This window comes from Patagioenas fasciata, chromosome 7 (genome assembly GCF_037038585.1).
Source record: "Patagioenas fasciata isolate bPatFas1 chromosome 7, bPatFas1.hap1, whole genome shotgun sequence".
NCBI classification, from domain to species: Eukaryota; Metazoa; Chordata; class Aves; order Columbiformes; family Columbidae; genus Patagioenas; species Patagioenas fasciata.
Window position 1 is genome coordinate 38,881,358 of NC_092526.1, and position 12,549 is coordinate 38,893,906.

At 40.8% G+C, this 12,549-nt stretch overlaps 1 protein-coding gene across 3 annotated transcripts in view; it reads right to left on the reverse strand.

Annotated features, from left to right (window-relative positions):
* Window positions 1-12,549, reverse strand: part of HECW2 (HECT, C2 and WW domain containing E3 ubiquitin protein ligase 2) — a 126,350-nt gene that overhangs the window by 38,537 nt on the left and 75,264 nt on the right. For all 3 annotated transcript variants that reach the window (XM_065840657.2, XM_065840656.2, XM_071811481.1), the window contains 5 exons: window positions 6,517-6,611; window positions 5,570-5,645; window positions 3,638-3,807; window positions 1,604-1,746; window positions 270-370 (listed from right to left, as the gene is read on the reverse strand). In XM_065840657.2, the coding sequence (XP_065696729.1) occupies window positions 270-370; window positions 1,604-1,746; window positions 3,638-3,807; window positions 5,570-5,645; window positions 6,517-6,611 (585 nt within the window). The remainder of the gene's footprint in view (window positions 1-269; window positions 371-1,603; window positions 1,747-3,637; window positions 3,808-5,569; window positions 5,646-6,516; window positions 6,612-12,549) is intronic.

Genomic DNA, 12,549 nt, shown 5'->3' on the forward strand with positions numbered 1-12,549 from the left:
CCCAGAAAATGAGAATCATAAGCAGAATCATTTAAAAATCTGTCTAAAAAACCAGGAAAATAATATGAGCAGTGCTTGTGTTCCGGAACTACCATCCCCAAAGCAGTACCTGATATATCTAAACTTTGAATCTCAAAAGAAAAATCTATAATAGAGGCATTGTACAGAAATGAGAAAGTCCACTATCACAGAAAATCCTACATGTAGGAGCTCATAGAAACTCTCTCCATACAACTATGTGGAAATCCAGATCCTTGACAAATTCTCACCTTCGTGAACAGAAGATGTGATTTCCACTTTGAATTGGAGATATCCACTTACATGATCAGCTGGGAGCCTTCTGCCGAGATTATAGCTGACAACCTGGTCTCTGCAAAAACAAACATACCGTTTGGGTTTTTTTTTTACAATTTCACCTGGTTTTGGTTTTCTATTATTTTGAATCAGAGGCTATTATGAGATAAGAGTCAGCATAAAGAAGGTAATTTCTACTAGAATCTTAAAATTAGCCACATACTCTGACTTGTATGGAAAAGCACAACCATGAACAATGTTAACAAATAAAACAGCCTAACAAACTATTTTTGATCATCTCCAAATACAGTTCATGCCCCAGCAATTCTTATACATCCCTAAATCTCTTCTTGAGTTGTAAAGAAATCAAACTGCAAAGGATCCCTTTCCTTTAACTTCCTCCCTCCCTTAATCCCAAGTATGTTTTATAATTAACAAAACCCTTCATTTTTTAAAACCTTCTGCCCCCTTGTGGTTTTTACTATATACAAAATTCCCAGACAGTTTCTTCACATTTTGGTTCTCATTCAATAAAGCACTTCTGCATTTCTATTTAGAAAAGCTATTAAGGCTCTGATTTAACTTCAAATATGTTGTTAAGAGGTTATTTAATGCAGTGGGACTCAGAGTTAAGTGCTTGTATCAGCTTGAGACCAATGCTAGGCTATCCATTCTTTTAGGCACAGCCAGAATTCTCTGCCCTCAACATCAGAAATTATTGCTATTTATGTAAAGAACTTTATATCGGTATAAACACCTCTCCCTTACTAGGAGCACTATGAGTGACAGACTAAAATAAATGCAAGGTCATGACTGAAATAACCTGCAGCAGCTGGCATTCATACATTAACTTCTTACATTAACTGTAATGGACAAATAAGTTACAGGTATAGAGGCAAAAATACCCACAAGACTGATTTAATGTCAGTTCTAACAGCAGCATGGCAAAGCCAAACTGAATACTTACCTATATTCTTGCTACATGTTCATTACACAGCCCTTCCTTCCCTAAAAGATTTGATATATCAAATCTCCAGAACTGAAGGATGAAGAAGAAAACATGAAATGTCTTCCAGAGTATTGGTTTGAAAAAACATAGGCAAGAAATGACGAACACAGCAAATGAATCTTCAAACAGACTTCACAACACGAGGAATCCCAGAGCAGAAACACATTTTGGGGTTTGGCATGGAGATGAACACCCTCAACGAGGTTTTGAAACCAGCCTGTATCACAGTGCTATTCTGAGTGCCTAGCAGTGTGCAAATTTATTAGAAAAAGCTGCATGCATTAAGAAAGTATCAATTACCCGATGGCATGTCTCTCCAACAGCCTCTGAACTGGTATGGTTAACTTCCCAAGAAAGCGCTTGATGATCGGACGACTCTTGGCAAATTTGTCTTTAACCTCAATTTCCAGGACATCTGTTAGAAGTGCAACAAAAGAATATTTCTGGAAGAAAAGAACATATTTGACACCATATCAATACACCTTTAATCAGAACGTATGTACATAATTACTACTAGCATGCCACATACTCTGAAAGCAATGACAGCAGTTTCCACATCGCAAAATAATGCCAATGCATTTATTATGCACTGTATTTTTGCATATGTAACGAGCCTCTCAGGAAGCCCAGACCCTTTCAATGTTCCTTGGAAAGAACTGCTCAGAAATAAACTGCACATTCATGGTGTGTGTCAGAAAGGAGAAAGCAATGCATCCTAGTGCTGGCTGCAATTCTAAAGCAAAAAGAGAAAGAATCCTTGCTGTGCTCTGCCAGGGTCTATAAGAGTAGCCAGGTCAACGTAGGAGAGAGGAACCACCCTTTGCATTCATTTTTCGCATGCATGACAGAAGTCAAAAGGGCAATGTGTTTACAGTATTTTCAGCAGCAGTGTAACTCAAGGAAGAGAATTTTGTATAGATTTTTGCTCCAAAGTTCACAAATCTCAGCAAGCTCCAACACAACCTTTCTCTGCGCTTGGGGCCTTTCAACAATATGGTGCTAATTTATAAAAGATTTCTGGATGTCTTGTTATATCACTCTTCCGCCTTGCTCTACACGGGAACACTATCACCGTTAGTCTCTTCAGCCGAGCATCAGTTTTCATGCAGTTTATGAATATGTCACCTTTGAGGTACGTGCTGCTCGGTCAAGTCTGCCTGAAGACGGCCAAGAGATTCAAAAGAGGTACAGGGCAAATATATGAGTGGGCATTGTGGGAGACACACATACACTGTGATAAAAAATTCCCTTAGGAAAGCAAGCTTAGGAACAACAGATTTTTATTTTTCCTCTGGATTTTAAGATATTTCAGATAAATAAACTAAAAAGTATGTGGTAACCTACTCAGGAAAGCTGAGGTCATCTGGTTATACTCTCTGCCATCTTTAAGACCTCCAAGTAAATCACAACCTGAGTAAAATGCCTAATACACATCGGTCTGGAGAGCTAAGATGTATTGAGCAAAGAACTAAAGGAGGAACAACTCTGCCATTCAGCTGTGGATATCAGCTAGATATATTAAGAACCAGCAATTAAATTGGGTCAGGAATCAAAACTTTCTCAGAGCTGAGTTTCTGTGATAAACAGAACTTAAAAATTTGTCATTCTCAGTTTTCTAGAAAATCACAAATTATTTTGCAGAAAGGAGTGGAGACGTAAAACATGATCAATTCCGCATGACTAGGACAGCATATGTAATGGGATCATTAGCTCTTGCCATCAGAGCGTTGCTACAGGGAAGATCCAGCCGCTAATGCAAGCTGATATATTGTGTGCACCAGTGAACAGTAACGCTTCCCTAATAAGCTTCAAAACCAAGGAGAACTGGAGGAGAAAAAAAGAGGAAAAATAAAGAGTAGATTTTCTTTCCATCTACTGGTAGATGGATGGACAGACAGAGAGATGAAGAATTATTCCTCTGTAGTATCGTGGCATCCCAAAGCGTGCTGCCCGCTGGGCACAATGAGAGTATCAATTCCAAATGAACAGTTGTTGCAGTCACTGGGCATAAACGCTCACTTATTGTACTTTAAAGAGCCTTCTCACAACATATAATCCATTTTAATTAATTAATTTTTGCGATTTCAAGAAATCTACAGAGTTCAACTCTTGCTAGCGGAGAAGAGAATGAAAACCTCACAGCAGTGCAGCTTAAATATGCAGATGATAGCTGTTTCTATCCAACAACGGGGTTCCTAAAATGACTACAATTTCTGTGTCAGTTTAAATGACGAGCTACAAAATAAGCTCACAGCTTTCAGGGAGTAAGGACTAATGCATAGAGAGGAAATACACTGCGTCAGCTGGCACGCAGCTCTCAAAGGAACACGTTACCTCTCTGTGCCAAACTGGATTAGTCGTGTTGCTGATGATAGTCGACCTTCTTTCCTGGCCGTGATGCGCAAATGTAGGAAATGTACTTTTCTTCCCTGGCTGAATGGACATCTTTAGGTAAGGATCAGGGTTGAAGAACATGCCTTTTTTAAGTCCCACTGCTCTAATATCTATAAAGCAAAACAAGGATGGAAAAAGGAATTAAGCAAATTTAAGCTAGTTCACAAGGTAGTGCATTCCTAAGTATTATCCAGGAAATCAATTCACAATAAACTACTAAACAAAGCAACTTAAAATTACTCACACATTAACTGGATCCAGTGTACAGAAGACAGATAAAGGAAGAGGTCAGGTGTTTTCCCCAGAGAATATAGGGAGGAAAGGTCTTGACATCCTCCTTTACACTTTAGCCTCCAGTCATTCGTAAATCAAACAGCATGAACTTGTAACTCACCTACTAATGTTTTTCTCAGTACATAAGGTGTTTCCACTCTTAAAAAGAAAAAACAAAACCGACAAAATACAGCCCTTACTCTGTTTGCGGGTAAGGGTAAGGGGTTAAGCTAAAAATACTATGGGAGGTAACATAGTGACCCCACACTTGCCCAGAGTTGAGACTTTGCTAAACATAATGTCAAACAGGTCACTCTGGACACTTTCTCCCAACTTAGAAAAAAATAACCTATCTCACATAAAAGGAGACAAAGTCTCTCGAAAAAGCTTCTTTCTTCCTATGGAAACCTTGCAACTTGCAACAATAAATAATAATTTCCTCAGGTGCATGTTCTTATGCCTAAGGACTCCAATGACAGCACAAGTTTCAACAAGAAAGAGGATTTTTTTACATCATACTAGATTTTAAACATAACTAAAATATTTCTGTGTTTAGGTTTGCTGAAGCACAAGACTTTTGTGTCTTTCTCCATCAAGTACCCCAAAATGCAGCATGAAGTCTTCATGACTAATGCAACCAGCTCATACATACAACACGAGCGGTTTATACACGCAGGCAGAATTCACTGCACTCAAATGAAACGTGGATCCAGTAAAAAAAACCTGCAAATCTACCCAATGTTCAAAATTAAGCCACGCAGTAGAAATATCATGAAATAAAGGGTAATTGCCTTTAAAAGCAACAAAAATATTCCAGGAAATAAGCTACACACGTATCAGTCAAGACGTCTTTAAATTAACTTAGGGGGGTCCTCAGGCTGAGTCTTAACCTTCTATTAAACAAAGCAGGTTTTTCTGAATACACAAACCTATCATTTTTTATAGTATTCTATGTGAGTCTATACAACCTATCAGCTGTATCCTAGATAACTGCATTTCAAAAAGGGGTTTTTTTCTGCTCTACCCCTACACTTTCTAAATGTTTTCATTGTCAGTTCTTGAGATTCAAAAGCAATTTCTTGCCGCCTTTGCTCAAGCTGAATATGCTTTAGTCTCACACAAAACTTGCTGTGGAATGAAGTGCCAATCAAAACAAGTGCAGCTGGTAGACTGTACCGCTCCAGCTCTTTGGCTGTAGTGACAGCTTAGCTCTGTTACAAATAAAGATATTTTTTTGTTTCTAAACCACCATTTGCAGTCATTGCTTTTTTACTACTTCAAATTGATGGAAACAGCTTGAACTCTATTGAGAAGCTAAGTTTTCCACTCTTCAATCTGAAAGGAACTCTCTCTTGTGCAAACTGGAAATTTCTCCAAATTCATCATGCTGGGATCCATCAAATCAATTTCTTCCACTCCTGGAGATTCACTATTCTGGCTTGTTCTCAACAACCAGGAGTTCTGAAATAAGATCTTTCAAGCCACTAGAGTGTGCTCCTACAGAGGCTAATGAAGAGAAGTGTTCTATCTTTGACCTTATTTTAAATGGCAATTCTTTTTAAACAGTAATTTTTCAAACAGACTAGTGTTGGTTTTTACCTGATAGGGTAAAGCTGACCAACTTCCTAGAGTGCTGGGCTCCAGAAGCACCTTCATCTGTGCCTTCAACTCCCATCTGAAGAGGAGAAAAAACAATTAAATACACCACAGAAGTCTTTGTCTGCTTTGTATATGTTTGAGGATGGATAATACAATAATGTCAGATATTATGGAGGAGAAGAACCTGGCCAACTAGCGCATCTTACCATGGATCGGAAAAGCTACAGCATGTGTTTCTAGAGAATATCTATTATTTCTGCCCTGCAGTGCTAATACAGCAGCACTTGGAATCTTCCAAACATGTATAGGCTAATACATATGTAGACACTATTAATCTGAGAAAAGGAGACTGTATTTTCTTACACATTTCCCTTCTGTAAAATGAAATCAACAGTGTGGATCGGTAACATATATCAAAGCACTGAGCTGGCCAGGGACAGCACGCGCAACTTTTGTCACCTTCCACAAATAGATCATTTACTGTGCAACAAAAAGAGCACAGAGATCCAAGAGATACTGACAAAAGTTCTCAGTAGTTAGAGAATTCTGCCAAGTCTCATTTTTATACTAAAAATTGCTCTTTCAGCAACAATTTCATTTCTAATATTAACAAATAATAAAAAGAAATTGAGACTTTTAAAAAGGATTCAGTTTGAGTTAGATAACCAGTGTGAAGAAATTTATACTATGGTGTTAAATCACAGCAAACTGTAAGCTGCAAAATGAAAAGCAAGCAAAACGAAGTCTTTAGCGTAAAAGATTCCAGCTAAGCTCAGTGATTTTTATGTCATTTTACCATGAAAAACACACAAAATGTGTTTTACAATTTTAATGATATTTCTTTTTTCAGGGGATATAGTTTTCTGCAAAACCTGCAGTTAGTGGTAAAACTAGGAGACATATCAATAGGTGTGTCTGACAGGTAATATTAAATAGGCTAAACCTACCATCACAGCAGGGTTTTTCACAGTGATGCATGGAGTTGTAGCTCGGAGGGCTCCACTAACCCCATGGTAGTATTTAAAACAGATCTTTATTTCAGCTGGAAAACAGAATAAAAATGGCATTAAACCCTTCACAGCTGACCCAAAGGCAAAAGAGAGATAATGGAAGTCATGGTTCACTCCTGTTCCCAGAGCCCCAGTTTGGGCAGATACACCTTCATCGTATAAACACACAATAACTGTAACTGAAATATGTTTTTCTCTCAACCTGTAGAAAATTGGGAATCTGTCTCAAAGAAAGTCTGAATAGCGTTTTTCACTATAAAGCTGGTAAATGCTGCCTTTTTAAAAAAAATTGATAATTTTAACTGTATTTCCACCCAGTCAGTAAAAAAACCAATGGCTCATTTTTTCCAGCGAGATGTCCATGGTCACTCTGGGGTAGGAATTATCCGAGCAGTCACGAGCCACAATTCACACAGAGCCACTTGTGTATATCTTGTATCGGTCCAGAGGGAAGGAAACGAGATCAGTATTCATCTCTGAAGACGAGTTCATTTCAACATAATAGGATTAACATGAATTATTATCTTTCAGCAGACTTGCAAGTTGCAAATAAACATAGTTACACATGTTTTATTCTTAAATTATTTAATGGTATGAAAATGGGACTTCTCTCCACCATGGAGAGGTGGTAGTAAAGGTATTTTATCTTAGTAATCTATAAAATAGTTAAAGCAACTGCTTTTTTTGCATTTACTGCACACAAGAGAGTGTTATGTGCAACCGAAGTCTGACCTCTGCTGTTGTTCCTCTGCATTCTTTCAGCAGAACAGCTGGAATTACAGCTACCCTTGATCCTGTGGGATCTTCCCTATCTGGAACAATCTCTCTGTTTTCCTTCTTCATTGGGATAACTCTTCTGCGTGAGGTTGATGAGGATTTACTTCTAGGTGCAGCAATGGCCACAGGCAGGCAGGAATTACGGCACCCAGGTCACACCAATCAGAGCAGGCGCATGAAAATTTTAGCAGCTCCGCTCCTCGGACTTGGTTTAACAATATATCAGTAGTTCTAAAATACAAACCTGCAATGTTTTGTGTCAGGCTTTGAGACACACAGCAGGATTGCTTGAGAGCTGCGCTATTTCACTACTTCGAGATAAAATACTCTCTTATCCCTGCTCAGAAGGATCAGAAATCCATCCTGCAAGCTGGCTCAGCCACAAAGGATCATTTATTTACTTTTAAATTTGCTGCAGTTACAGGTCAACATTTATTCTCTATTTACCAAACACTTTACAGCAAAATCCAAATGCAAACAGATTTTCTTATCACCTGGAAAGATTTATCAGACCTAAAAATCATGGGTCAGGACCTGTAGGTTCTCCCTAAATGGAGAAATTCTGTTGACCTACCAACAATACTTACATCCAAATGGTCACACAAGGATCTCTAGCTCACATAAAACTGGAGTTTCGGCACTTCCAAAAGCTGGCAGGATTTATACAAAGTACTGGAGTCTTCATATTGTAAAATACATGTCAAGTAACCAGGACTCAAGCCTTGAGCATCTCTTAAATACCCTGGGAATGCATTATGACTGCATGAGAACTCGGTAAGACTATGAACCATTTCACCAAGACTTCTACTTTGCAGCAACACTGCTCAGCTTTATTGCGACCCAAACTTTATTTTTCAGAGAGTTTCTGGAGCTGCAGTTAATTCAGTCTGTTGTCACTAAACGCCTTCTCTCAGTTCATCACTTCTGAAAAGAATCCAGCAATGGAAAAGGTATCAGCTGCTGCTTCACAGTATCACAGTATGTTTGGGATTGGAAGGGACCTCAAAAGATCATCTAGTCCAATCCCCCTGCTGGAGCAGGAACGCCTAGGTGAGGTCGCACAGGAAGGTGTCCAGGCGGGCTTTGAATGTCTCCAGGGAAGGAGACTCCACAACCTCCCTGGGTAGCCTGTTCCAGTGCTCTGTTACCCTCACTGAGAAGAAGTTCTTTCTCAAATTTAAGTGGAACCTCTTGTGTTCCAGCTTGATCCCATTGCCCCTTGTCCTATCATTGTTTGCCACTGAGAAGAGCCTGACTCCATCCTCGTGGCACTCACCCTTTATATATTTATAAACATTAATAAGGTCACCCCTCAGTCTCCTCTTCTCCAAACTAAAGAGCCCCAGCTCCCTCAGCCTTTCTTCATAAGGGAGATGCTCCACTCCCTTAATCATCTTTGTTGCCCTGCGCTGGACTCTCTCCAGCAGTTCCCTGTCCTTCTTGAACTGAGGGGCCCAGAACTGGACACAATATTCCAGATGGGGTCTCACCAGGGCAGAGTAGAGGGGAAGGAGGACCTCTCTCGATCTACTGACCACCCCCCTTGTAATACACCCAAGGATGCCATCAGCCTTCCTGGCCACAAGGGCCCAGTGCTGGCTCATGGTCATCCTGTTGTCCACCAGGACCCCCAGGTCCCTTTCCCCTACACTGCTCTCTAATAGGTCATTCCCCAACCTATACTGGAACTTGGGATTGTTCCTGCCCAGATGCAGGACTCTACACTTTCCCTTGTTAAATTCCATCAGGTTATCCCCCGCTCAACTCTCCAGCCTGTCCAGGTCTCTGGATGGCAGCACAGCCTTCTAGCGTGTCAGCCACTCCTCCCAGCTTAGTGTCATCAGCAAACTTGCTGATAGTACACTCAACTCCCTCGTCTAAATCATTAATGAATTTATTGAATAATATTGGCCCCAGTACTGACCCCTGAGGCACTCCACTAGATACTGGCCTCCAACTGGACTCTGCACCATTGACCACCACTCTCTGGCTTCTCTCTTTAAGCCACTTTGCAACCCACCTCACTACTCTATTGTCTAGACAGTCAATAATGTGACAATGGAGGGGAGTTTGTTATATATTCTCACTACACTGACATGCACATTCCACAAAAAGATGGGATGCAATGTATTCAGGACTATGCAATGCAGGACTAATTGCTAGAAATAATCACAGAATCCCAGAATGTCAGGGATTGGAAGGGACCTTGAAAGCTCATCCAGTGCAATCCCAGCTGAGGTTACACAGGAAGGTGTCCAGGTGGGTTTGAATGTCTGCAGAGAAGGAGACTCCACAACCTCCCTGGGCAGCCTGGGCCAGGCTCTGCCACCCTCACCAGGAACAAGTTTCTTCTCATATTTAAGTGGAACCTCCTGTGTTCCAGTTTGCACCCATTGCCCCTTGTCCTATCACTGGTTGTCACCGAGAAGAGCCTGGCTCCATCCTCCTGACACTCCCCCTTTCCGTATTGATCCCCATGAATGAGTCACCCCTCAGTCTCCTCTTCTCCAGCTCCAGAGCCCCAGCTCACTCAGCCTTTCCTCATAAGGGAGATGCTCCACTCCCTTCAGCATCTTTGTTGCCCTGCGCTGGACTCTCTCCAGCAGTTCCCTGTCCTTCTGGAACTGAGGGGCCACAACTGGACACAATATTCCAGATGTGGTCTCACCAGGGCAGAGTAGAGGGGCAGGAGAACCTCTATCGACCTACTGACCTCCCCCCTTCTAATCCACCCCAGGTACCATTGGCCTTCCTGGCCACAAGGGCCCAGTGCTGGTTCATGGTCATCCTGCTGTCCCCAGGACCCCCAGGTCCCTTTCCCCTACGCTGCTCTCTAATAGGTCATTCCCCAACTTATACTGGAACCTGGGGTTGTTCCTGCCCAGATTCAAGACTCTACACTTGCCCTTGTTATATTTCATTACATTTTTCCCCACCCAACTCTCCATCCTGTCCAGGTCTCTGGATGGCAGCACAACCTCTGGTGTGTCAGCCACTCCCCCCAGCTTGGTGTCATCAACAAACTTGCTGATAGTCACTCTATTCCCTCATCCAAATCGTTGATGAATATATTAGAAAATGCAGAGCACTTAAAACCCCAGCATGGGGACCTTTTCTCCCAGTTCCCAGCAGAAGCACCACTGCTTTGGTTTGGGTTTATACAGCGCTACGCACAGGAAAAGCAGAGTTGATAGAACCGTGGCCGTGGGATTAACACAAGAGAAGCTGTGCTTGAAATTGAGCACAAAACTGTAAAACGGGCCACCCACCAGAAGCATGCACACATTGCCAGGGTCATTATGGGTTTGCAAGGCTGGATCTTGTGTATAGCAAGAATACAATTCCTTCACAGGACCAGAGACACCTAAGTAATATTTTTATGGCTAACAATACTGGAAACTGCAGTTAACACTTAAAAGAAATCTCAGCAGAACCCCATCAGTTCAAACCAGCGGAGAATCTCACATTTTGATGCTTCTTGTACGGTGGCATCAGAAAAAATGTTGATTAGAATATTTTTTCTTGATGACTGATGGATTCCTGAGCTCCAGATGTCTTGAAAACACGTATCTGTGGCTGTTCCCGCTAGAATACATCTCAGCCTACCACCTAGAAATACGGCCCCATAAACACACAGACCTCTTCAGAAGCAGTAAGTACAATCACCTGCAAACAGGACTCTAATATTTAGAGAGTTGAGTTCAACACCGTACTAACACACAGGTTTCCGCAGATGCGTTGCATACAACAAACCGCTCAACAGCATGTGTCACCTACACAGTTTCCCCAGAAAAATATTACATTTCAGAACAAAAAATAGGAGGGGAGAATGACTGTGCCTATCTCTGTGGTCTTGATAGCACACATGCCCCATTATCACTGACATTCCTCCAGACATCATACAGATCGCAAGAAATTCCTTCTTCACTGAAAAGTAAGACAAAAATAGAATTGGGGTACCTATGATTCTCTAGAAGTTATCACACAGTCATACAGAAAGTGATATATATGTTAATTAATGTGAATACTCTGTAAAATCATAAGCCCCTTCTTTGGAAGGCAGTAGCTGTTATCGTTTTATAACCATAGTTTTATAGTTCAGATCTGTTACATAAAAATGCCCGAATTAACAAAGGCTTCTGAGAGTCAAACATTGACATTTGAATTTCAAAAGAACTCCTGCATGAAATTACAGTGTTGTACTTCCCCCTATGGACCGTACACTCCTGCCTCTTCAATAATGAGATCAGCTTATGCCGAATAACAGCTTGCTTTAAAACATCACTAATTCCCTCCAGTACCCCATTTTAACTACCTTTTTACCGCCTTCAATACTTTAACTTTGTCCATCAAAATAATTGCTTCAGGATAGAAAGATACTCAGAATACATAAGCTTGGAATACATAAACACATGAACATAATTCTAGAAGAATGCGTTCTTTCCAGGAGACTGATAATTCAGGAAAACAAATGTTTTTGCTGTAAGAACAGTTTGCTCCAGATATACCCAACATTGAACGAGGAGAAAGTTGACTTCACACAAACTCTGAAAAATATGAGATCGTGTTCCACAAAACTTATTTAAGAAAACTTTGTCACTAGAACAAATTAAGTCACTCACAACTAGGCTTTCAAAGCTATAAAGGGAGATGCAATCCAGGGAAAAGGCACTGGGTTAAACCCGTTTTTTCTGACATTTAGCATTCTATCCTCTGCATCACTTTAACCATGTACCTTTTTGATTACTTCCCACTGTGAACTCACCATCTTCTTCAGCAAGGATATCACAGAGTTTATTTAATAGAATGATTAAAAGAAAATCAACAACCTAGCAAGTGACTTCAGCAGACTTAGAGAAAGCTTTTTAGATAAACTAGGATCAATAAGAGAAAATGTTTATGTCCCAGTGCTCTCTTTTCATCTAAGTTGTTTCAAAGGAAACTCCTTGGGCAAATGGTTGTTGAGATGCCAGAGCCCACGTGTCCCTGCACGTTCACCTGCTGTCACTCCCAGACTCTCTTATTTACAGTCACCAGCGTTGCCCATCATATCCCAGTTTGGCGAAGCATTTTACGGCAATCTAACCTTTAAAACAAAACACTGGGCGTATTACGTGCTTAAGGAAGTCAACAAGGCTTGCCGCAAATGTACAAAAAAACCATGAGACCTGATTGCGTTGCAGTTATTTGTGA